General features: G+C 45.5%; 1 protein-coding gene across 2 annotated transcripts in view; it reads left to right on the forward strand.

Annotated features, from left to right (window-relative positions):
• The first annotated feature begins 12,887 nt into the window (after positions 1–12,887).
• Positions 12,888–27,425, forward strand: part of cpt1ab (carnitine palmitoyltransferase 1Ab (liver)) — a 28,191-nt gene continuing 13,653 nt past the window's right edge. For both annotated transcript variants that reach the window (XM_079743743.1, XM_079743744.1), the window contains exons 1-8: positions 12,888–13,025; positions 15,353–15,518; positions 17,688–17,830; positions 23,607–23,778; positions 24,526–24,627; positions 25,177–25,314; positions 26,391–26,468; positions 27,065–27,172. In XM_079743743.1, the coding sequence (XP_079599869.1) occupies positions 15,378–15,518; positions 17,688–17,830; positions 23,607–23,778; positions 24,526–24,627; positions 25,177–25,314; positions 26,391–26,468; positions 27,065–27,172 (882 nt within the window). In that variant the 5' untranslated portion in view covers positions 12,888–13,025; positions 15,353–15,377. The remainder of the gene's footprint in view (positions 13,026–15,352; positions 15,519–17,687; positions 17,831–23,606; positions 23,779–24,525; positions 24,628–25,176; positions 25,315–26,390; positions 26,469–27,064; positions 27,173–27,425) is intronic.

The raw sequence follows: 27,425 nt of genomic DNA on the forward strand, positions 1-27,425 counted from the left end.
GATTTCAGTCGTAGAATGGACCAGAACATTTCACTGTGGTAAGTTTTTGTTTATGCTATCATACACACATGCGATTTATCATGTATTAAGTGTAGCTTTCCTGACTTAGCTTGCGGCTAGTAGACTACTCGTACTATTCAAGCGTCCGTAACAAGATTTTTATGTCCCGACATGGCATATTGTTGACTACTGTTGTCCATCAAAATACACCGTTATAAATTCTAACATCTCTACTACCTAGGTGCACCTGTGGGAATTGTGCCACTATTCCCAACGAAGTGGAGAACGTCTGCTGTAGAGAAATCCAAAAGGTAAAACTGATGAGCTTTAGGCTAAGCTACACCGCAGCTGGGAAGGAAGATAGGTATAATGTTGTATGCAAGAAGGCAGGGACTATGTAAAAAAAAAAAAACCAAGGCAAAGATCTTGTTATTTTAACATCTAACAAAAGAGCTATTAGTATGCATTTAATATGCCACAAAATGACCGAGATTGGCATTGAAACCCTGGCAATTATGTACATCAGTGCAGGAAGGAACCAGATAACCACCACAAGCAGTAAGGACAAAAAAGGATAACCATGGAGAGATGGTAATATTTGATGTGAAAACAACTGGCGGTACTAACATTCTTACTAAGGTTATGAACAATTTTGGGCTGAGAAAGTTAGTGGATGAGGTTACTGTGTATGGATACAAAGGTCAAACAGTGAGAGAAGCGCTGGAGCAAGATGGACGTTTTAGTGATGAGGTATTACAAATCAATTATTTTCTGCTGGACACAAAGGATGGTAAACGTACGGAAATGCAGATTTTCTTGATGGTAGATGTAGATTTGAAGAAAATGTATTTTGAATACCTCACGTGCAGTTTGAAGTGAAGTGTAGACAAATACTCCCAAACAAGTAAAAAACAAAACTGAGTTGGCATGAATAATAACTTGGGAGCTATCCCCAAAGAAAAGTAATGTGTTAGACTACTCTGTTAGTGCTAAAAGTAATATTATTACAGTAATCATTGTAATCCATTCTGGACCCATCAGTAGACATGGTTTGCTTCCATATCTATCCATATCTATGTCTGTCTGTCTGTCTGTCTGTCTGTCAGTCAGTCAGTCAGTCAGTCAGTCAGTCAGTCAGTCAGTCAGTCAGTCAGTCAGTCAGTCAGTCAGTCAGTCAGTCAGTCAGTCAGTCAGTCAGTCAGTCAGTCAGTCAGTCAGTCAGTCAGTCAGTCATCCATCATCCATCCATCCATCCATCCGAAAAAGATATTGATCAAGGAACAGAAACATCAACTTTTCTAGTTTTTATGTGTGCAAAAGCTTTTCAGAGCGAGAGAATCACTTTTTGATCAACAATGTGATTCGGACCTTACATTGTTGATATTGCTCAAAACTATTGGACTTCACTTCCAAATGGTGGTATATGGCTCATGCAACCCTTTTGCAAGCCTATTAACACGTTTGCAGTGAAAGGAACAGAAATATCAACTTTTCTAGTTTTTATGTGTGCAAAATGCTTTTCAGAGCGAGAGAATCACTTTTTGACCAACAATGTGATTCTGACCTTACATTGTTGATTGTGCTCAAACCTAATGCACTTCACTGGTGTATGGCTTAAATAACCCTTTTGTAAGCCTGGTAACACGTTTGCATTGAAAGGAACAGAAATATCAACTTTTCTAGTTTTTATGTGTGCAAAATGCTTTTCAGAGCGAGAGAATCACATTTTGACCAACAATGTTATTTTGACCTTACATTGTTGATTGTGCTCCAAACTAATGTACTTCACCTCCAAGTGGTGGTTGCTCAAAACTAATGGACTTCACTTCCAAATGGTGGTGTATGACTTAAATAACCCTTTTGTAAGTCTATAGACACGTTTGCAGTGAAAGGAACAGAAATATCAACTTTTCTAGTTTTCATGTGTGCAAAATGCTTTTCAGAGTGAGAGGATCACTTTTTGACCAACAATGTGATTCTGACCTTACATTGTTGATAATGCTCGAAACTATTGGACTTCACTTCCAAATGGTGGTGTATGGCTCATACAACCCATTTGTAAGCCTTTTTAACACGTTTGCAGTGAAAGGAACAGAAATATCAACTTTTCTAGTTTTTATGTGTGCAAAATGCTTTTCAGAGCGAGAGAATCACTTTTTGACCAACAATGTGATTCTGACCTTACAATTATAATCATGTTTTGTGACATCATGCACATGCTTATTGAAGAGGTTTTCCCCTAATTTCAGTATGCTTTGTTGTTTGCGGACAGCATCTGTTACATTATCTTGTTGCATGTCAAGCACCAGTTTCCAAAATCTTGCATTCACACTGTCTGGAACTGGCTGAGTATACGCACAAAGAGCCTGAACTCTTGTTTTTCCTGGCTTTAAACCTTTGACTTTTTTGTGTCGGTGACATCTCTGCATGTGCCTCCAAAGTGATTTCCTCTTGATGTAAGCCTCACAGTTCACACAGTGCATGTAATCACTGGCATTTACAGGTACACTGGATTGTTGTTCCGGAATCACCATTCCTTTTCCTTTTTTAAGCACCTGATTATTATGCGCACGGTTCCCTCTATTCCTTAATAAACTGAACTGTATTCTTTGCTCTTTAGACCCCTTTGGAAATGTAACTGTTCTTGCCAATTCTGGTTTATCTTTGTGTTTCGATTCCAAATGACGTGCCATTTTGCTGAAAGGCTTAGAGCAGAACAAGCAGTAGAACCTTTTCGTGTACAGTCTGCCACCATGTTCTTTCTTCTAGCGTCATTACCATCACATCAGAACAATCAGCTGTAGAGGATTCTCCAGTGTCGTTTGCAGACGGAAATATAATCTGTTTTACGCGTTCTCTGTTTCTTGCTCTTCTAGCCCTTATGCTGTTTGATATTTCTGCACTTCCACCTTCTGATGAACTATCACCTGTCATTTGACTTCTCTTGCGTGGTTGGACATCTACTTCCAGAAAGTTAGCTGAAGATGTTTTCTCTACCTTCCTCTTCTTATCCTTGTGCCGTTTAATATCTTTTGATGAACTGTCATTTGTCATGTGCCTTCTCTTTGACTTTGATGGTTGGACATCTACTTCCTGAGAGTTAGCTGAAGATGATCTCAGCATCTTTCTCTTCTTATCCTTGCACTGTTTGATATCTTCAAGTAAACTGTCAACTTTTGACGTGTCACTCTCTGTTTATTCAGCAGATTGAGGGACCCATTCATCCTCACTGAACTCAAAACTTGATGAAGATTCCTCTAAGTATCCAAGCATTTGTCTTGTAAGCTAAAAAACAACAACAAAAAACGCTAAATTAGATTTTAAGAACTACTTAAATTATTGGGTAACACTTTATTTGAAGGTGTCTACATAAGAGTGACATGACACCTTTATAACTACGACATGACGCTGTCATGAACTTGTCATAAACGTTATGAACATGTTTACGACATGTTTACGTTATGAAACGTTTATGACTTTGGCCATTAAGTTTGATTTGGTTGTTGTTATGGCAAGTTGACATTGTTTGGGTTGTCTTGATTATGACAAGTGGACATTAATCAAAGTGACATTACCAGAAGTTGTCTTGGTCATGACAAGTTGACTTTACATTTGTTTGGGATGTCTTCATAATGACAAATTTACATTAACCAGGATGGAATTACCAGAGGATGTCTCTGTCATGACAACTTGACACAAACAGAAAATGCACCTCTTTTTGTACCAACCCAAAGTTGACCTGAAGTTGGCGACACTGATTGGTAGAAAGTCGGAATGGCGGCATGTCTGATTGGCAGAATGTCGGAATGCCAGCATGTAATAGGTTTTCTGATGCATTGTGTGCTTTGTTTGATTGTTGGCGATCTATTTGTGCTCTTGTGTGACAAGTTAACAATTGCAGAGCAACGTTTTACCCAGTTAGAACCCTCTGGTGTTTGGGCCTAGGTTCCAAGCGCCTGTGTCTTGGATGGTGGTCACCACCGTGGAATGAAAGCTGAATTGGCTTTAGTCGGGATGGGTAGAACTCCAGCAGTATTGGTGGGCAGATCGTTTTTGATAATCCCCGGCTCTCGGGCGCAGTTAGATTAGTCTGGGAGCAAATGTTTAGGGGCAGCTCTTTGTTGTCTTGTTACCGGAGTTGGATATGCGTTGCATGTTTTTTTTTGGTTTATTTTAGGAACAGCTGATTGACAACTGGTAGTAGCGCCACAATAGACAAAGCCATGGCTGAGATTGATCATTTCGTTGCACCATTGGTGAAACAACTTTACGAATAGGCTAGTGACAATACCCCCCAAATTTCCAGATACCCCTACAGGGTTACATGCTGCCATTCAGACATGCTGCCAGTCCGACATGGCCCCATTCCGACACCTTTTAGTACCGCCATTCCGAAAGTCCATCAATCATTGGCGACAAGAGGTCAACATTGGGGAATCATAAATATTTAGTTCAAATGTGTTCAACCAAAAAGTAGCCATTTCAGTATTATTTATCTGTAATTTATTTGATTAATTCAAAATTTTGGTTAGGATGAAGGATAAAATAACCCATTCCATCAATTGACGACTGCATTTTACAAGTGTGTTTTGAGTGGCGGGGCGTGCACTTATTTAACATGCCCTGGGAATGCATAAATATTATATGAAACTTAAAACTGGACCATTTATTCGTTAGAGTTGGATTTAAACTCAATGCAGGACCACTATTGGAGTGGATTGGACAAACATTGGAACGAAATTAATTGTTTGGAGTGCCGCGGCAGAACAATCAGGGCGCAGGTAACTTCATATCGGCCCAAAGGCAATACAGTGTGCTTTACAAAGGAGAAAGGCGAGAATATAGCCCAAAAATAAACCTACAGTTTTTGCCCAAAGAAGGCAAATCAGTTAAACATAGACTGTTGAGCAATATCCCGGATCTCAGAGATGATCTGAACCGTCAGGTGAAATTGATTGAGCCACAGAATAACAACAGTCTTATTTGTACATGCCATAGGCCTGCGTGCAGTTGTTAGATTGCACATAAGATGTTTGCACATTAAGTTCTTTTTCTCGACTCTCGAGCTATCTCTCAGTATTCCCTTAATTAAGGGCCTCAGTCGGGCAGGCGGGGTTTCCGACGCTCCTTTTGCAGTAGGACCACTTCACAATGAGCGTTCAAATAACCCCCAGAGTTCAGTGTCCATCAATCCCAACATTTAGAAACAGAATCGAAAAGTCCAAGCTTGAATTGGGTCATGGGATTTTGGGAGAGACTGGAGTAATGGGTCGGTCGCAAATGAGCCGGTTCAAAGAGCCGGCACTTTTAAGTGAGCGATGGGAGTCAGCTTCCGGCCGTGATCCATTTTTTTTTTTTTTTTTATATAAAGTTTGCCGAGGCAGAATGATATGAAGATCTCTGAGCTACGGGTGCATGTAACCAATCAAGGGTGGATAGACAAGGATCATTTAAGCAAGGGGATGCGCGTTGCGCTCATTTGCAATGAAAACCACTTGGCAGAAAACACACTGGTAGTTCCAAGTGTGGAAGCAATCTCTTCACCACCTAAGGGCTCAGTAACTGGCACCATCTTTACTTGGCCCAAAATGAGTCATTTACTTTTCACAAATTTCCTGATACATTTATACAACACTCTGGCTAAAGTCAATGTGATGTTTTAAAAGCTTTTAAATTGCCTCTTAAAAAAACATGTTTCGCTTCATAGCACATACACCACATGTGCAGAACTGGACCGACATTTCTGATGCTACGTGGGGAAATTAATTAAGAAGTGAATTTTCTGGTAGGAGATTGACTTCTGGAAATGTTTGCTTGAAGAGGACATGGTTATCAATTATCAAATGTTTGAGAAAAATACTCATGCCATCTGACACGACGGGTGAAAAGACAATGTTAACTATTTGCAACAACAAAATAAGAAGATGCCAGTGAGAATCATCTCTGTTTATGAAGTCCCCAAAGAGCTAAGGAATATTGTGCAATAAACACCATGGGCCCTTGTAACAGGTTCGTGCAATGAGAGCAGGCGGGGTTGTCGTTCTCTCCGCAGGAGATCGGTTTATTTGCGTCAAAACGGAACAGAAATATTCAAAATGCAACAAAAAGGGTCCATTCAGAGCCGTCTTGCGGTGGATCGGGGTAAATTTCACTTGCTCCGGACCTCCGTGGTCCGTTCGCTCCTGGGTTTGGTCTCTCCTCCCTATAACAGAAAGCAGGCACATAAGTACACCCTCCCTGATTGACCTGAGTGCAGACACCTGCTCACCACCAGGTTCAATCCCCTGGCCAATCCCGTGCGCTCCCAACCTGTCCATACTCCCCCTGCAGGCCAGACGTCGCACGTCCCCCCACACGCCCCCACTGCCCGTCACATCCGGCCGTCGACTCACTCCCCCCCTCCGGAGCGGGAGAACAAGTCTGCCACGGCCATTTGTGCCCCAGGCCTGTGCACGACCCGAAAGTTAAAGGTCTGCAACGCGAGGTACCACCGGGTGATCCTCGCGTTGACGTCCTTCATGCGGTGGAGCCACTGGAGGGGGGCGTGGTCGGAGTAGAGGGTGAACGCGCGCCCCAACAGGTCGTAGCGAAGGGCGCCGACCGCCCACCGGATGGCGAGACACTCCTTCTCCACCGTGCTGTACCGACCCTCCCGGTCCGATAGTTTCCGGCTCAGGTACAGCACCGGGCGGTCGACCCCCTCCACCTGCTGGGTCAGGACCGCGCCCAGCCCCCTATCCGACGCGTCCGTCTGCAGGGAGAAAGGGAAATCAAAGTCAGGAGCGCATAGGACCGACTCTCCACAGAGGGCTGTTTTAATAGCCTCAAACGATACCTGGCATGGCTCCGACCACTGGACTGTATCTGGGGCCCTCTTACGGGTGAGGTCGGTCAAGGGGCTGGCCAGGTCCGAGAAGTGCGGCACGAACTGCCGGTAGTACCCTGCCAGCCCCAAGAACCGCCTCACCTCCTTCTCGGTTCTGGGCCGAGCGGAGGCGGCCACCGTCGTGGTCTTAGCGACCTGTGGCCGGACCTCCCCCCCCCCCCCCCAGGTGGTACCCCAGATACTGGATCTCCCTCCGCCCGATCACGCAGTTCTTCGGGTTGGCCGTGAGCCCCGCCTGTCTCAGCGACTGAAGGACGGCCGCCACCTGCCGCACATGCTGCTCCCACGTTCCACTATAGATGACCACGTCATCAATGTAGGCAGCAGCATACGCGGCGTGTGGCCGTAACACCCGGTCCATGAGTCGCTGAAACGTGGCCGGGGCCCCGAACAACCCGAACGGAAGCACCTTGAACTGGTATAAACCGAGCGGAGTGGAGTACGCCATTTTTTCCCGGGCTGCTGGAGACAGCGGAATCTGCCAGTAGCCCTTCGTGTCGCGATACGACATGAAACAACGCCTGCGCAACACTCTTCGCGGAGATGTTGCGCAACGGAATTGCTTCCGGGTATCGGGTTGCGTAGTCGAATCAGGACTAACACAAATCGATACCCGTGTGCGGAACGTTCTAATGGCCCGATAATGTCCATGCTGACGCGGTCAAAGGGAGCTTCCACCAGGGGGAGGGGCCGTAAGGGAGCCCTGGGGACGGCCGGGGGATTCACCAGCTGGCATTCGGGGCAGGATGCGTACCACCTGCGCACTTCCGCCCGAATCCCCGGCCAATAGAACCGAGCCATTATCCGAGTTTTTTCTCGTACCCCAAATGGCCCGCCATTGGGTTGTAATGCGTCGCCTGGAAGACCATTTCCCGGCGGCTCCTTGGCACCAGCAACTGGGTGATAACCTCCTCACTCTGGGTGTCACGACTCACCCGATATAGCCTGTCCCTAACCACCATAAAATGTGGGTAAGTCAGCGCCGCGTCTGGCCGGACCCGACTCCCATCAATACTTATCACCTGGTCGTAGGCTGAGCTTAGTGTGGCGTCACGAGACTGCTCGAGGGGGAAATCCTCCACCGGTGGCAATCTCGGCGCTGGGACCTCGGGGTGAGGACCCCCCCCTCCCCGATCCCTGAGCAGCGTCAGACGCCCCCGCCTCGGCGCAGGAAACAGCACACGACTTACATGTCCCTACCTGTCGTGTCCGCATCCCCGTAGTCCCCCTAACTGCCTGTGGGAACCCCGCCCAATCCAACCCAAGAATCAGGGGATGCGAGAGGCTCGAACTAACCGTCGCCTTGACCCTATATTTTCTACCCCCACAACAAATTTCGTTGGGGACCAAAGGATACTCGTGCACATCCCCGTGTATACACCTCACCGAAACGCTCGACGCCTCCACCAATGCCTCGGACCGCACCAGGCGCTGGTGGATCATGGTCTGCATGCAGCCCGAGTCCAACAGCGCCTGGTGCGTACCCCGCTGTATCCTCACCGGGATACGGTACGCCTCGCCGGGACCGTGGGGAGGAGACGGGGCCCCGGTGACGCGGACGACCTGACCCACCTCATGGGGCACTCCCGCCGGAAAGTGGCCAGGCCGCCCGCACCGCCAACACCCCTCCCCTGCCGTCTGAGCGCCCTTCTGTGGAAGGGGGGGGGGAGGTGATTCATGTGCCCGCTCCGGAACGGGGACCCCCCCTCTCGCCCTCGGCGCCGGGCTTGGCCTGTCCTGCCGTAGGGCAGCTGCACCGGTGCGCGGGACCGTTGTTGGTGGACCGTCGGTGGGGGCTGCAGGTGGCTCTCCGCCAGATCGACCGCAGCGGAGAGGCTCTCGGGCCGGTGGTACCGGACCCAAGCGGAGGTCCTGGCCGGAAGCCCCTCAACGAATCTCTCCATCTCTCCACTTTGAGGTTTTCTAACATTAATGGGTTCCCCTAGCCGAGACACCACCTCCTCGGGGCGGTGGTGCCTCAACGCTGCCCGCTGCCGAGGCGATGGGCCGGCGGGAGACAATCGTGGTCAACAATTGCGGGCAAACAATCCCTTTCTTCTCCATGTCGTGGTTCAGTCTACTTCTGATTGATGAGGAACTGGAACAAACAGAGATGTTGGTGAACCCGACACAGTCGTTTGAGATTCATAATGTCGTCTGGAGGCGCACACAGCTTTTGGCCGTGATAATATGAATTGTATGATATAGGTATCTACGTATTACTACGTGTACTATGTATAGTAGTCATCATGCGCTAAAATGGTCCCTGCCAGTGTTTTTCTATTCTGATGTTTGTGGATGAATCTTTCAGCTACAGCTTTGTTACATTTACTTGCGATGGTTTGCTAGTTTAACCTACAGCAATACATCAAATTATGTAAAATGACCATGTGTCCGTTGCGTGGCTGTCCTGAGAGCCGTATACGCATTTCAAAAACACCTGTAATCAGCGTGTCTGACTTTCCCAGCCGACCCAGGGGGGCTCTTGCAATAATTTATGTAGGAGGATTTTCTACCGTCATCCTCCAGTTTATCACAAACATCTGGAGATAACTCGGTTTAATTAAATACTCAAGTGAAATACAAGTACCTCCAAATTGTACTTATTGTTCAGTACTTCTGTAAGGGCAGTTACAATCCACCACTAAAGATTTTATAGAGTGTTCTGATTCAGCGGATTTAATATTTATTTGTATAATCTTCGCAACTCACAGCAATAAAATGTTAATTTATCATCATGGGAAATGAGTATTCTGATTCAGCGGATTTAATATTTATTTGTATAGGCTTCACAACTCACAGCAATGAAATGTTAATTTACCATCATGGGAAATAGCATATAAACAAGCTTCATAAAAAATCTACTACATATTTCTTAACGGTAAACATAATGACCATAAGCTATGGCACAGTTTTCCCACACCTTTCACACAGTAGGGCAGCATTAGTCATACATAATTAACAACACGTCAAAGAAACTTAATAGAGGGATAACAGTGAAAAAAACATCTGCGTCTTGGGTAAAGCTAGGCTATGCTTAATGTGAGGAGCAGGACCCGATTGGAAGAAAGCCGCAGCCAGGATGAAGTTGAAGTTGACCCGGAGAAGGCAGCTTCCAGGCAGATGAAGACGGAGGTCTTTACTTCTTATTACCACAACAGGAACAGAACGCCTCCTGCTAGGATAAGAGATTGGCAACATATAAATGTAGATATTAGACAAGGAAAATGCTTGCTAGTCATTCAAAACTAAACATCTTGTCCTGCATGTTAGAGAAAAGTCCTGCATGTCTCGTTTTTCTCGTCTGTGGCTTTAGAATGTATATTCTGTAGGCTTCTAGAGTTAAATTAACTAATCCATACCCCGGTTATGGATTAGTTAGAGTATTAGAACGTAGGTTTTATCCACGACAGGTCTCACTATGGTGTAACTTTCAGCAGCTTGGTTCTTTCCTGCTTTTTGAGCAAATTACGTTAAAAAATGAATTCTACAGAGCAAGTATGAGCATAATCTCTTTAGGATTAAGACTGTATATGCCAATTTAGAGCATTGTGATTGGCCAAGGACATCTTGGGGGAGGCCACACAATTAGGATATAACGCGAGCTCCAATACTGTTTGCGAGTTCTTTTGCAAACAAACTCAGGTGATGTTGTTACTCTGCAGTCGCAATAAAGCCTTCATCATTCAACCCTAGTCCTTCTCGACCTCTCCTAATTTGTATGAGTATTAGAACGTAGGTTTTATCCACGACAGGTCTCACTATGGTTTAACTTTCAGCAGCTTGGTTCTTTCCTGCTTTTTGAGCAAATTACGTTAAAAAATTAATTCTACATAGCAAGTATGGGCATAATCCCTTTTGTTTAACATATTTGCTTTTGCTTAACAAACCACTTTTCTGTACTATTTAAACTTTTGAACAGTGAACACATTAACGACTGACGCTGTAATCGACATGTATACACTTATTGCAATTGATTTGGGGTGTGTGCGGCTACTTTTTAACTTAGAGAGATGCCATCAGCAGCTGCAGTAGTTCGCAATTGGTCCGTCTATACTTTAATGCACACCGAACTTGACCGCTGTCAAGGAAAGTGGATTTTTTGCCTGATTCACGCCTTTCTTACACTCCGGTAACTTATCAACCTCAGCGTGTCCGGTTGATAAGTGACGTCAACGTCTTTGGCTGACTATTTCTCTGCTGATCAACACTACGAATGGTAATTGTAAAAAGATACACCGTGTGAAGATGGTTTCTCACCCCAACTGTATTTTGTCCATATGTGACAAAAGCAAACACTAAAAGAATCACCACTAGGGCATCAGCAAATGGCGTAGGGTGGCAAAGTGCAAAACAACTTTCGGTCACTAATCCTTTTCAGTAAAGGGGATACGTTTTTGGAATGAAGGTTCAAACCGATCTGAAAAAGTTTAATGAAAAGGTGAAACACCGGCTGACCAGTGATCAATGATCGCAGGTTTGGTTTAGTGGACATGTACACAGACACACCTGTACACAGACACACATAGGCAAACATATATATATATATATATATACATACATACATACATACATACATACTTATAAAGACTGTCATGTAAAATGACTGTAATGTGATGTAGTTATTGCATAATCATGTATAAAATGTCACTGCTTACTTTAATTAATGTATTTTTGGTAATGATATGTAATGACCATTTTTAAAGGTGACATATTATACCACCAGGTGTGAGTGTGACTGGCCGTTAAAAGCCGTTGAAAATCTGCCTCTTCTGACATCACAAGTGGGCGTGTCCACCTATATGTTTGCTGGATACTTATGCCCCCTTCAAAGCAGATCTGAATCAGATGAATCAGTTATTAGAACTGCTTACGATGGTTAAACATGAGCGAGAATTTATCAGGTGATGTTTATAATTGTACTCTATAATGTATCGTAATGCAAATGTTAGAATTGGTGTTAGGTTTGCCTCTTAGTGCTTGCTGCAAGTTCACTTTAGTCTATCAATGAAATAGGCAGCCATTGTTGTGACGTCAACTCGGAGGCTCGGGTTGCTCTACTTCCGCACAAAGTTCAGAGGGAAATCTCTGACCTAACAGAGTGTTCAAGGCAATTTCCTCCGATCTTAAGGTCCAAACCTCCAAAATTCCCGGAAACTGACTGTTTTGAAGGCACCATTAATACCACATGTGATGTCAGAAGAGGCAGATTTTCAAAACGGCTTGTAATGGCTAATCACACTCACACAAGGTGGTACAATATGTCTCCTTTCACAATGAACCATCGTAACAAACAGACCCATCTTCTTAGTGAGGCGATTTGTATACACCAAAACAAGTTTAGAAGGTAAAGTAATGTGAGTGGTGCATGACAGAGGAAACAGGAAGCACAAATAATAGAAAGGGGCATACATACGATTAAATAGAACATTATTTATCGGTACGGGTTCTGACCGCTGTGAGCTGAGAGAAACACTGGAACATATTGTTGGAATGTTCAGGTAGAGAAATCAGAGAGCAATATTAAAAGACAAATTTAGGTTTTTAGGAAATTGAATTTATAGTTAGGGTTAGGGTGAGTTAGTTGTATTTGTCGGGTTCTATGAGAAGTAGTTTGCCTGATTTATGCTCCGGTTCCCACGGTGGCGGTGTTGCACCAATAAGTTGATTAAAACCCTGAAAGAAGAAGGATCCTGCAGGGGGCGCTGTTTCGACGAAGTTCAAGGAAAAAGTATGGCGTCCATGACCCACCTTCAACTCACCCCAAATCTCCCCCAATGTTGGCAGGGTGTTTTCTGCTGCTTTGGTGTGCCGCCTGTGCCTGACAATACAATTTTCAATTAATGCCCTTGATTTCATTGCTCATATTTTTCATGAATTTTCTGTCATTCTCGGTGTGTATTGGATATTAGAAAGTCCTGCTCTTACATTCCGTCCTTCACCATACCCTGGTAAGGCTTGCCGGTGAACGTGACGTCTCAGACGGGGCGGTGCTGTACAACGTTTGGCTTCCCTTCATGCGCCGCTTACAGCAGCAGTCTCCGCCAGACGTCCTCAACCACATATCCTTATCCACACATCTCCAGATACCATAAGGTCCGCGTTAACAGGCCGTCTCTGCAGCTCCGGTGGAGGCTCGGTGAGTAGGCTGTTCCCTGTTTGAAACGACGGTCCTTCATGGAGGCGATGCGTCCCCGCAGGTCTCCGAAGTCGGAACGTAAACATGGCCGGCTCCTGGTAGGAGCACACCGCCAAACTAAACGTCCGTAAATGCGCAGACATGCGGTTCACAGTTCACCCGATGCATGTCCCCCTGTGATGTGTCATTACCTGAGGTCAGTAGGACCTGTAGTGAGGACCTAGAGAGTCTAGGACCAGTGTCTGGAGAGGTACTGGCTTCCCTGGTCTCCATCTGCTCTGTCCGCTCCGTTTCTTGTTCTGATTTGTGACTGGCCGGAGGACTAATTTATTGTCTATCTATAATGTTTTAGAATACAACTCTGCATCGTCTGCAGTCTGGCGTTGTATTAGCCATACCTATCCGGTTCAAATTTAAGTAAAGGTCATCCACTAAAGAAAACGGAACGATGATCCTGCACTGTGCATGGTCACGTTGAGGTGACAGGTCGTGGTCAATGTGTGTCAAGTGGATTATTCTGGTTATTTTAGAACTGCACGGGTGGTCCCTCAGCACCGCATTGAAGGTCAACGTGTACTGTTCCTGAACGGGAACAATGATGGAGTAACAGCTCACATGAACATGAAGTGAAATACTTAATATTGTCGTGAATAAACATCCCGTTCTGCCTGTTGACCCACTTCTGACCAGGCCACGTGGTTAATGACCAGAATACTGTGAATATGAGACCCAACATGCGTCCCATGTCGTTCTATACGCGTCTCTACATTTCATATTATGATGTGGGTTGTATGATAGCTACATTGTATGGTTGTGCTGGTTGTTGAGCTACAACATAAGAGGTGAGGTGCTGGGCTGCACACAAGGCGGGCTGGATGCTATTACACTTTTGAAGGTATGTTACGTCAGGTCCCTTAATGTATATATTCCATAAGATATGAGAGTTTGCCGGGTTGTTTTCAGGCTCGGTGTTCCTCTGATCTGTGTGTGTGTGTGTGTGTGTGTGTGTGTGTGTGTGTGTGTGTGTGTGTGTGTGTGTGTGTGTGTGTGTGTGTGTGTGCGCGACCTTTCCCCTAGTTCCATTCTGCGCATGCAGATCACGTGACGCGATCGACAACCCGCTGGGGGGAGGGAGATGCTTCTGCTCCGATGTGAATGGAGAACTATTAGATCACATTTTCTACGCATACAGCAGCACATAGAATTTGCCACAGGCTTTTTGGGCGTACCTTTTTCGTATTTTCCCGAAGGCTATTTGGTTGAAGAGATGCTCTTTCATGGTGCAAAATTTGCAGTGCTGAAATTTAGTTTGGGTTGACCTTTCTCTATAGCAGGTGCGGGGCATGCGAAAGCAATGATGGATTTATTTTAACTTAAGATGTGTTATTTTCACCCTTGTTAATGAATGCTTTTTTTTAATAATCAGATTGACACGTATACATATATCCTATTTTCACATCATTCAGAGCGTAAACTGACCTTCTATGAAGGAATAGTTTCTTCCCGAGTTTCACCTGTGTTTGGTGTGTCAAGGCGGTTAAATTCCCTTGCTTCTCGAACCAAGCCAAATTGGTTACCATGCCGTGGCATCATGGTAACCAAACAGTCTATGCCTTCTGATCTAGAAGTACATCTTATGGCAACCTGGAAATCTCTTCGGCTACAGCTTTGATCTGCTCCTTTGAATGCATGTGTTGACTTAGAAAAATGTGTTGCACGTCATACAAAAGGTGATTCCATCAAATGACTTATTATTAAATCTCTTAACAAAGTCAATGTTGCTTTACGCCATATTGGCCTCCCAGAAGTTCTGCACCCTAAACTGTGGTAACAACCCCACGTTTTGCACCGTCAACCCCTAATGCGATAATCCCAAACTCTCGGCCGTGTTCCTGTGGACTTAAACCACAGGGACACGGGAGTGTGGACGTTGGACCCGGGCTACCTGAGAGAGACCTTGAAGAGTGTATGCTGCGTAACACTGCGTAGCACTCAGATAACGCCTGATACCAGTACATGCAGAACAGGTGGAACATGCAATGGGAAAACCCTGGCCCGATTAAGATAATCTGTCTCTATTTTTAGGCCTGGACAACTTGCCTTCTATTTGCAACTTCCAAAAAACGTCCCGTCTTTTGTTTTCAATTCAAAAGTGTACAATTTGACTTTGTGGGCTGCAAATATGATCCCTAAATGTAGTTGTTTACATGAATAATAGGTGTGTTTGTTGGTGTTGACATGGTTTGGTTCAGAGTGGGACCAAGCTATGTAGGTACATGGCTTCTCTCTTGGCAGTAATGATCAAGGGTATGACATCTCCTCCACAGTGACCCCCAGCAGCACTAGCCCACCATGGCAGAAGCTCATCAGGCTGTGGCCTTCCAGTTCACGGTCACCCCGGATGGGATCGACCTCCAGCTGTGCCATGAAGCCCTGCGACAAATCTACCTCTCTGGCCTCCACTCCTGGAAGAAGCGGTTCATCCGCTTCAAGGTGAGCCGCCCTCGAGCCTCCCACACACCATCATACACAAACCCAAAGGGACTGTGTCCGACTGTCCCTTTGACAACGTTGTCCACTGCTGAATATGGAGTGTTTGTTACCAAAATCTCAACAAAAGGATGTCTCTCTATAAACAGGATCTACACCTCTAACCGGGCGTGCATAACAAAAGATAATGTCACGTCTGCTATGTCCATATATGGCACCATATGTCCTGGTTTAAGGCTTTAGAGACACAAGGGGGCAACTAGAATACAACGTCAGTGTGTTTCAACACAGTGCCTTCACTTTTTGCTTCACTACTGATTTTTTTTTTAAAATAAAGCCTCTGCTTGTATCCTGTGTCGATGAACCGAAATTCTGCAGCCTAATTTCCGAAGCAACTTATTCGTCGATTATGCAAACACAAAGACTTCAAAGAAAATAATCTAGGCCTAAAATGTTCCCAATACCGTGACAATGTGAAGCCAATATGCTCATTTACATTAGAAGTTTACGAGTGAAAGGAAACAGAAAAAAGCTACTCTGTCAATGAATTCCTTGCAAAATAAAAGATGCCTTGTATTCTAAATCTGTCAAAAAGTTCAGGTTTTTACTAAAGTTTGAATCTGCATTTTCTCCAAGCACTCACAGACGCTCACTCAACCATCAGTTGACCGGCAGCACGGGATGCTCGCGACCCCAAAGAACATTGTACCATTTAAACTATTTGGTTACTGTTTCATGCCAATATTGGGCATACATGTCAGTATTTCCCCCCCTCTCGGCTTGAACGCGCTTTCGCTAAATTCGTCTGTGCTTTCTAGGGTCACATCATGCATACATGTATGACTTGTAAACTATTACGTATTTTAGTGCCCTCGTAGTTCATTATCGTGAATGTGATATCTTACATTGTGGGTCGCTTATACAATTTAACATCGCTTTCGGTGATAAGTTGCTCATCTTGTGACGATATGATATAAACACTGCTATAACGCGGAGGGGCTGCGATTTCAGACCGGGGATCCATTTTCAGCACAACACCTGGCGTCGGGTGTCAGGCTCGGCCGACGTGCTCGTCCAGTGCCGTCACTCTCTGGCCAATCAGTGGCCAGCAGGCTGTTAACGTCACACAAAAGTGTCGGATCAGCTCTCATGGAACCTAGACGGAGGCGAGACTAAAGTACCAGGTACCAGATTTTGACGATGGAAACGCAAAAAACAGGCGGGTTGAGGCGAGTTGAGCTGGTACTGTCAGTGGAAAAGGGGAATAAGAGGCAGTTCATACTACGGAGCAGCTTAGAACTACTCATGTGGATGTCGCTGCGTTGTCTCTGTTGTAGAGACAATGCAGCCACAAGTCCTCTACCCAAGTCCAGCCCCTGGTACCGCAATGCCCTCTAATCGCATTTACATGAAAATGAAACCCTGAATATTTGAAGGGTTCGAGAGGGGAAATTGGGATGCGAAATCAAGCCGGCATATTAGCTCAGTCAGGGTTAACGACCATGCCGCGAAAAAGGCAGGTGTAAGAAGGGCATATTTGGCAGTGTGAAAACAACTTTTTATTCCTATATTTCTACTGATATTTGTATTATTATATAGCTGATATTATTTATTTTAATCAATTTGATGGGAAAGAAAGTATTGCAGCAAAACTCAAACTACATCAACTTATCACAAACCAATTAAGAGCTCTGTTACTTTGATGAAAGCGTCGAACCAGGCCCTCCAAGATAAATTTATGGATTGCTTAAGATCATGCAAAAAACCCTCACAGCATTTTTCACTGCATGTCACATAAAGTTGAAATCAAGCTAGGCAGATTCACATAAACCCAGTGACTTACATCTGATTCACTATCCACACACAGACAGACACAGATAGACAAATCCTTTTATCTTGGTATTGATCATCCTAATAAGACAGTGTATGGATTTTTACTTTATCTCATTAAGAATTCAACAAAGTATCAACCTGTGTAGGTCATCCATTATTTATCTACCATCCACACATTCGTTCAGCCGTATCTCTTGTCTCTTGGTCTTTGGTGTTCAGCCACTCATCTGTTTACACAGGGACCTGAATAAACTAAGATCTGACAAATAAGGTTTCAGTAGATCTTGGGATGTCCTGATCACACCCTCGTGACACTAATGCCCTCATCTCTGTTAACAGAACGGGGTGATGACCGGCGTGTACCCGGGCAGCCCTGGGGGCTTCATGGTGGTGGTGGGAGCCTACCTGTCCTACAACAAGTACAACCAGCTGGACCCCTCCCAGGGCCTGGTGGCCAAGCTGGGGCAGCACATACCTATTGGGTAAGGCCGCTGTCATTCAGTTCTTAGCGTTGAGAGAAAATCATCTACAGACACAAACGTTTGATTCCTGAAAGCTTTGAACCAGCACAAATACACAAATACTGTAGCAAATACAATCCGAATGAGGAGGTTCAGGTGAAGAAGGGAATGCATTTTGAGTTGGAGATGGCATTGGAAGCAATGGGATTTGTTCCGGTGTTCTGTTGACTATGTTGTACAGATGACCAGATGGAAGGAGCTGTATTGATTGTGGAGTGGGTGGGAAGGGTCCTGTGTGATTGTCGTGCATTGATTAATGCACAATTAATGCATTGATGTGTGGTTTCCATGACCTCGCACTCAAAAGGCCTGTATAAGATCCTACCACTAAAAAATAATCTAAACTCATTACGATTAGACAGTGCTTTTAAAAGCACTGAAAGCGCTTTATAAAGTGATCCTGTGCGTGTTTCTTAATTATCAGCTGCAGAGTAGTAAGTGTAAGTTCAATTGAAATGTAATGGCCTGTCAAAGGCAATTCGGTGACTAGATTAGAACACAGCCAAGTAATAGAGGTATCTTGTGGTTTACAGATATAATGACTAAAGTTTTTGTTTATGACTTGTTGACAGAAGAAGGTCCTCTAGTACAAATAGATGCTTTGTGGGTCAATAGTTTCACTTTGTAGTGTACAAGATCGGTGTGTGTGTGTGTGTGTGTGTGTGTGTGTGTGTGTGTGTGTGTGTGTGTGTGTGTGTGTGTGTGTGTGTGTGTGTGTGTGTGTGTGTGTGTGTGTGTGTTCAGGACTAAATAAACCCCAAGATACCAATTGGTGCTGCCATAGCATGTCATCAGTTCAGCCAACCCATGCTCACGATGAGGACAACATTCTTTAAAGGAGACATATTATGGTGTTTTCCAAAAAAGTAAACATAGTATTTGAGTTCTAAAAAACATGTTTTTGAAGCTGTTTGCTGGAAATAGCTTTTATGAAAAGAAATCTCGCCTACCGCTATTCCCCTCTGTTCCAGTCCCTTCAGAATGCACTGTTTCTGGTGTCTGTAGCTTTAATGCAAATGAGCTGCTGCCCATTGACCAACGAGCTGACAGACTGAACCACAGCATGGAGGAGAAGGGATTTTTGCCGTTTGCGGACTCCTGGAGCTCTATATCATATTATAAAATAATAATAATAATAATATTATATATGGGTATTTATTAGGGATGGGCACGAGTAGTAAATTCCAAACTCAAGTGATCGAATGAATTCCTCGAGGATCAATCGAGTACTCGTTTAATCTAATCTATTTTTAGAATGCAACGCATCTGCAGCAGGAATAGGCCTTATGATGAACGGCAATATTACCAACCAAACATGTAATGCTTTTTCTCAATCAAAACAGTCAGAGTTATCAGAGTATTCATTATTTATTTTTGCAAACGTTAAAAACACATTTTCCTTGCAAAAATAAATATGCGTCTCACAATTTAAATCACGTCGAAAAAAGGCTTGTAACGGTTTTAAAAAAAACCCGAAACAAGTAGCCTAACCATTGTAAATAATTTAAAGCTGCAAATAAAACGGCAGCAAATTAACTAAAAAAATACTCAGCGTTGTGATCTTCTCTCCACGGCCGGGATTACAGCTGCGTCTTGCAGCGGTGAAAATAGCCGACACACTTGGTTGCTGCGGGTCTGCTTTCCCGAACTCGCCGTTGTGTTTCAGGAGCATATGTTGCCGCATAGTACTTGTAGAACTCTAGTAGCTCAATTTCACTTGGCATATTTTACATTTCACCTTATGGGGCCCTATCTTGCATCTGGTGCAATTGACTTTCTCACTGGCGCATGTGTCGTTGCTAGTTTGCAATTGGCGCAGAGCATTCTCTTCCCTCCTGCGCCACCCGTCGGTAAATTAGGGAATGATCTTGCGCCCCAAGGGGCGGTTCGGCGAAAGGAGGAGGCGTGTTCTGGCACAAACGTTCCCTGGTGCTATTTTGCAGTTTCAGAAATCACTTGCGCCACAAACAAGGAAATACCTGGTTTAAAGTCAGTGGCGCGTTGTTCTGATGCTATTTTAGGGCGCATGCATAATGTTGCTTGTGCACCTCGCGCATATACTTTGCTTCTCTCATCTACCTAGCCACACATTCTAGGTCAATTATTTGGGAAAGAACAGCTGATACAGCAGTAATAAGTTGTACTTTTAAATCAATGCAACTGCAAACACCATACAGCAAATACATATTTTCTTGACACAGACATCGTGTACATGCCCATAACTTTTAGGATTGATGAGTATTTCATTGTGAGAAAACATTGTTCTACCGCGAGTGAGTGTTAAAAAGAATGAATGCGGGCGCGCGTGTGTGTATGTGTAAAAGAATTAATGAATGCGGGCGCGCGTGTGTGCGTCCATCTGTTTAAACACACAAACTAAACACGTAACGCATAATACAGTCCATGGCAATGTATATTAACGGGGGGACACATGCATATTAGGAACACAAGTCGATAAAGATAATGCATACAATACTGATAAACTGTGTTTATAATGTATTGCGTATATCATTAAATAGAACCACAGTTACCGCATATCATATGTGTGTTAAGTTTTCTTGGCCAAAATTTATTTGAGGACTCAGTATTTCTGAAGTTGTGGAAGAAAACCTTTTTCCATGTGTGAATAAGGCCATATTATTTGGCCATAAACTGAGCCATTTGAAGTTTGAAATTCATGTGCATCTGTCTCATCGGAGACTGCAGACGCGCTGTCAAAATATCAACTCGTCAGATTCAAATGTGCTCTTGGCTCTTAAAGGAGATGGGAGCTGGCACTCTCATTGGTTTATTGCACGTTACTCCAAAACCACACCTACGGGTAATTAGGCTATTTCAGACCAACCCTTTTTAGATTTGCGCCGGGTGCAAGAGTCATTTTTGCGCCGTTTAAATAGCAACATCGCCATAGAACCGCCCACAAAGCTACTTGCGCTTGGCACTTCTCAGTTGCGTTTCAGACCGTTAAAATAGGGCCCTTGATCTCCTATTTCTGTAAAGTATTTCCTTACTTCGCTGCGCTTTGCTCTAACCGCCATCTCTTAACCTCTTGAATTCTGGCGTTGTGCTCACAGCACGGCATGCGCCGCGCAGAAATTTGATACATTTCATTTGCTTTGTGCACACGGCACACGCCATTGGCGCCACACAGAAAATTGATACATTTGCTTCAGAAAACTTTATTAGATTAAACTTTGCCTGTCCACCAACCGAGTTAATTTGTAACGAGGAGTACTCGAGTAATCGATTCCTCACGCCAATCCCTAGTATTTATATAATATTATAACCACGGCCAAAAGCTATGTGCACCTCGGATGATATTATGAATCATAAAGACTGCGTCTGACGTCTCTGCCACTTCCACCACAAGTAAAGACTCGTAGTGGGGGATATCTCGGCCATGGTTGAGAGGAATTGGGGGAAAGGAACTTTGGCCTTCACTCTCTGAAGTCCATGAACCACGACATGGAGGGGAAAGGGATTGTACTCCGGGAGCTGAGCTGCCGGACTTGCCACCGAGCTCCCCGCGCCGGACTGCCGCCAAAGCTTCGGCGGCGGCCGGACGGCTTCGATGGCGGCCAGACTTCCGCCGAAGCTTCGGCGGCAGTCCGGCAGAGAAAGGGATTGTACTCCCGGAGCTTAGCTGTGCAGGGCTGCCCCCGAGTTCCCCCCGCCGGAGCTGCTCGTCCGTTGGTCCACAAAATCTTAGCCATGCTCTTATTGGAGGGGGAACAGGGAAGTGGGAGGTATATTCAACTGTGCCCCCTTTCTACGTAGGATGTGGCGCCGAAACTGACTAGCTCGTTAGGTAACTGTAGGCGGGGTACTTTCAGAAATGCATATCTCACTAAAAATGTACAGACTTTTTTCAAAATTTGTATGCGTGTGGGAGCACCAGACACCCAAAACAACACACCAAATCCCAGATAAAGAGTTGTTTTCATAATATGTCCCCTTTTAAGTCATTTGTTCCAAAATTCTAACATAATGGTTGGTTTTTCTGGGTTGCTTGTCAGACAAAACAAGTCTGGTAACTTGTCTGGAGTATTTTGTGAACTAACGTAAATAAGGACTGGTTGGACGCAGACTGCATTTCAATGAATGCTAAACATAATTCTTATATTATCAACTAAAAAAAAGGACAATGCAAATAATAATGATTAGAAATCCTACTTGCATTAATTGTTATTTACTAGCAAGTGACACAATATCAATGATTCTCACTATCTTCAATTTAACAAATTATATAAATGCGTTGTGAGGTATATCCCTGCTCCTGCGTTTTCCTGTCCGGGGTTTGATTAGCATTCACTCATGATGTCAGCTCTGCAGAACTACTGTCTTTACTGGGGCCCCTGAAGGGCCCACTGTCCAAGTGAATAGATCTGCAGAGCTGCTTGGTATGCAACGCCTCACTTTTCTCCTGTTCTGTGAGCCCATTCACTTGCTAGGGCTCTGGTCAAACCAAGCTCTACGAGGTCACATGGCTGGATGCTTACCTTAAATGACTCCAGGGTTATATCTCTATTTATGAGACAGTCCAATTTAGAATAAGGCCAATATATCAACGTTTTAAACAATAGTTCGTTCCAAGTAATTTGATTTGACAAGAGGCATTACATGAGGACTGAGCACTTTGCCCTATGTGTGAAACACTCTGTTCAGAAGGTTTTACTGGTAATCCTTAACTAAGTTAACAATCTTTGGAACATCAATCAACATGTCTGATTAAGCTGTTAACTCAATCACACGTGCAACCCAAGTGACTGTCAATAGACTTTTTTTAAACTGGTTGCACGATACATGGAAACGTACAGATAAATGTACAGAGCAGCACTGTGTAGACCCACACAAAGCAGAAAGCCAGTGTGGAGGAGAATGTTTGTGTTGCTTGGCAACAGTCCAGTCGCGTAACTATTTGTGTTGGTGGAGACCAATTAATTATTAAATTAGGAAACAAATGATAATCTGTTGTCGCTTATTAACTTACAATGGTGCTCGTTAAATAATAAATGACCTTTAAAAGATTGTTACTCAGGGTGTTCTTTTCCTTCCTCATTCCCTCCCCCTGTCCCTCCCTCTGTCCCTCCCCCTGTCTCTCCCCCTGTCCCTCCCCCTGTCCCTCCCCATGTCTCTCCCCCTGTCCCTCCCCCTGTCCCTCCCCATGTCTCTCCCCCTGTCCCTCCCTCTGTCCCTCCCCATGTCTCTCCCCATGTCCCTCCCCATGTCTCTCCCCCTGTCCCTCCCCATGTCCCTCCCCATGTCTCTCCCCCTGTCCCTCCCCCTGTCCCTCCCCATGTCTCTCCCCCTGTCCCTCCCCATGTCTCTCCCCATGTCTCTCCCCCTGTCCCTCCCTCTGTCTCTCCCCCTGTCCCTCCCCATGTCCCTCCCCATGTCTCTCCCCCTGTCCCTCCCCATGTCTCTCCCCATGTCCCTCCCTCTGTCCCTCCCTCTGTCCCTCCCAATGTCTCTCCCCATGTCTCTCCCCCTGTCTCTCCCCCTGTCCCTCCCCATGTCCCTCCCTCTGTCCCTCCCCATGTCTCTCCCCCTGTCCCTCCCCATGTCTCTCCCCATGTCTCTCCCCCTGTCCCTCCCCATGTCTCTCCCCATGTCCCTCCCTCTGTCCCTCCCCATGTCCCTCCTCCTGTCCCTCCTACCTTCCTTATGTCCGTTCTCCTCTACCTCCCTCTGTCCGTCCTTCTGTCCCCCTCCTGTGCCTCCCTGTGTCTCTCCCCAGCCGTTACCTGTCCTGTGACAGCCAGAGGGCGGTGGGGGGCGTGCTGGTGGGCACCGGGCTGTGGGTCAGCATCATCTTCGTCATGCGGAACGTCCTCAAGTGCCTGCTGTCGTGGCATGGCTGGATGTACGTCCAGCACGGTTCTGTGTCCTGGTCCGCCAAACTCTGGATGGTGAACAAACACACACTCTCACTCACACATTGACTCACACACTCGTACTAACTCACTAACACTATCTCACACTCTCACTCACACACCCCCTTACTCGCGCACTCTTATTCACTCTCACTCACTCAATCACACATACTCCCTCACTCACTCTCAGTCACTCAAACTCTCTCACTCACACTCAGCCACTCACTTACACCCACTCACACTCAGTCACTTACTCACACTCAGTCACTCAGTCACTCAGTCACTCAATAACTCACTCACTCACTCACTCACTCACTCACTCACTCAAACACACTCAATCACACACTCACTCACTCACTCAATCACACACTCTCACTCACTCAATCACACACTCTCACTCACTCAATCACACACTCTCACTCACTCACTCCCACTCGGGGAGACGGACAGACATGTTCAGGGACATTTCTCCTCCCCAGCCTGATTTCCCTTCAGGCGTGTAGTTACGTTTTAAGAGCTTTACTACGTCACACTAAATCAGACGGTGTTAAACAAGGGTTCACTCCTCATGAACCCTTAGGTCCTGTGATTTTAGGTTCAAAGCGGTCTTATGTTGTCCAGGTATCAAAAACAGGGTTAGGGCTTTTAAACATGGCTTAATAGCTTAAGCAGGTAGACGTTTGGATCAAGTGTTGCTGGCTGTTGTCCATATATTTACATTGTGTGTTTGTTGAGCGTATATCAAGCCCTGCTCTTTGTGTTGTGATTCCTGTTCTCCTTCAGGTGCTGGTGAAGGTGTTCTCTGGGAGGAAGCCCATGCTGTACAGCTTCCAGAACTCTCTCCCTCGCCTCCCTGTGCCCCCCGTGAAGGACACCTGCAGAAGGGTGTGTGTGTGTGTGTGTGTGTGTGTGTGTGTGTGTGTGTGTGTGTGTGTGTGTGTGTGTGTGTGTGTGTATAACAGAAGGAACGCTGCAGAGACCAAACGGATGAGTTAGACTCGAGGGCTTCCAGAGAGTTGGGTTAATCCTCTGCCCTTCTTAATCATCTGAACAGTCCCCTGCTGGGCTTCAGTGGCAGAAGCAGACCTGAATCGAAGCGGAAGCCAGCCAATCAGTCGTCCCCCTGCCCTTGATTTTACTGTACCTGTTAGATAAGATCACGTGAGGCAGGTGTAAGCATGAACCACCTTAGAACCTGCTAGTCTCAACGGGCTCTGCAGGCCCCTAGTATATGACCCCACCCTCCCAAAGCCATCTAAAAATATGTAAATTTCCCTCCTTCCAGGGAAGGTTAGGCGTGCAAGTTGTGTCCATGGTTACAGTTGAGTCCAGGATGCATGCAGACTGTGTCGTCCACTAACGGTTAAAGGTCAGGTTGTTATCAGAGGGGGGTGGTGTACCAGGGGCTGACCGCATGACGTCTGTCTCCTGCAGTACCTGGAGTCCGCCCGGCCCCTCATGGATGACGAGCAGTATGCCAGGATGGAGGGTCTGGCCAAGGACTTCGAGAAGAACCTGGGCCCCAGGCTGCAGTGGTACCTCAAGCTCAAGTCCTGGTGGGCCTCCAACTATGTGAGTCGGGGAGGGCCAGCACTCTTCTCCACGCCTTTTGTGTCAGATTCACATTTAGTGCACTTGACTAAACCTCAGGACTAATTGTTTCTCACAATTATTTGGTCTTCAACAATTGAATATTAATGTTTGATAGACCTAATCAGGTGACTACAATTTTGGATGATTTGTCAGGCCGCGCCATCGTCAGATAATATTAAATGTATTTTATAAATCATATAAAAAACAATATTGTATGATCTATGAATGTAGGCGTCTAGGCTTGGCCTTATGGGCGTAACCGGTATCCACCAAAACACATGATGTCACTCATAACCTGCTCTACAAATGCAGAGCGTACCCGAGACATGGATAATGATCCCTGATCACTGCTGATCGCTTCCCGTACATCGCCGACACCCGTACCTGGCACAGAGGGTGTCGCTCCTCCTCTGACTCACTAGAATGAGGCGGGCTGTGAAGAGCCTTCAGCACAATATCCTCCGAACACAACTGATGTTCTTAGGGAGGAACGCAGGATTGGTTCTAAGCAGCGCAAAGGAGCTGTCCTCTTTAAGTAACAAGCAGCTCGGGCTGACAGACAGAGCGGCCAGCTCACCGGCCCGTTGGCAGAAACCAAAGCCAATAAAAGCGTTGTCTTGAAGGATGGGCTCCTGTCCCTATATATCCCACGCAACACCACGGGAGAACCCAGCGGGTGGAAGCATATGGGAGACAAGTTCTACAAGTTTACAAGGGATGACTACAAATAGGTTTAGCGGCACATACGCATGAAAGCAATGCAGGGCAACTTTCCGCAAGCCTTGACGGGCTTTTTGGCCAGTGCCAGCTGGACTTGGTCGGGCAACAAACAATTCCCTAAAAATAAAACAAACTTTGTGGTTGCCCAAAATCCTGCAATAATATAATATAAAAAAAATTATACATATCACAAATATTTCACATTAAATTGAAATAGTTGCAAACGTTTTAAAAGGAGCGAAAACAACCGGCCAGGTGGGCATGTCACCGTGGTCAGGGAGGAGAAGGAGCTGTGGCAGCCTGTATCTGAAACCTCCTGTGTTTACCTGATCCAGGTCAGTGATTGGTGGGAAGAGTACATCTACCTCAGAGGGCGCGGGCCAATCATGGTCAACAGCAACTACTACGCCATGGTAAGACTCAACACTGCAACCATAATACATTTTATTGCCTTATTGCCAAATGTTGATCTTTTTTTCCAAACATTATTGGTCCAACTAGCTAACAACCACAGACATAGATGATTAACATTCGATGACGGCAGTAAAACTAGGTGTGCTCTGACACCTGAAACCAAGACGAAAAGCTTCCTTTAGGGTTCAAAACCCCAGGATGGGCTGAACAGGAAGTTGAATCAGTCCTCAATATTCTGATCAGACATGTAGTCTAGCCTACGCTACCTTCATAGCCTCCTTTTATCAGGCATGTCTCTTTGATACGCGTTCAGGACATTGAGAACAGATATTCTTTTCTGAAGAGATTGACTTGTTGAGTAAAATGTTTACAAATGCATCACGGTTAATTTGCATAATCGCTAACTAGCCGAAGCAGATAGCAGCTGATCGGTGAACAGAGCTGTGGTGCCTTACCTTCCCTAACCTGATTCTCCAATTCATCCTAGCTTTTCTCCATGACCTGCTGCTTGCCCACAGTTGGACATCGAGTACAGGGAATGTTTAGGATTATGGTGATGTTTATGAATCAATTAATACGGTTTCATTCTCTGTAGGACTTCCTGTATGTGTTCCCAACGTCGGTGCAAGCCGCCCGGGCTGGCAACGCCATCCACTCCATCATGCTGTATCGGAGGAAACTGGACCGGGCTCAGATTAAACCAGTAAGTACTCCTAGCTCTCTGTCTCACTCTGTCGGTGACTCTGTATCCGTCGCTCTGTCTCTATGTCTCTGTGTCTGACTCTGTCTCTCTGTCTCTGACTCTGTCTCTCTGTCTCTCTGTCTCCCTGTGTCTCTCTGTCTCTGTCTCTCTCTGTCTGTGTCTCTCTGTGTCTTCGTCTCTGTGTCTATCTGTGTCTCTGTCTCTGTGTCTCTCTGTCTCTGTGTCTCTCTGCGTCTCTCTGTCTCTCTGTGTC

The sequence above is a fragment of the Pollachius pollachius genome (assembly GCF_949987615.1).
Source record: "Pollachius pollachius genome assembly, chromosome: 9".
Classification (NCBI taxonomy): Eukaryota; Metazoa; Chordata; class Actinopteri; order Gadiformes; family Gadidae; genus Pollachius; species Pollachius pollachius.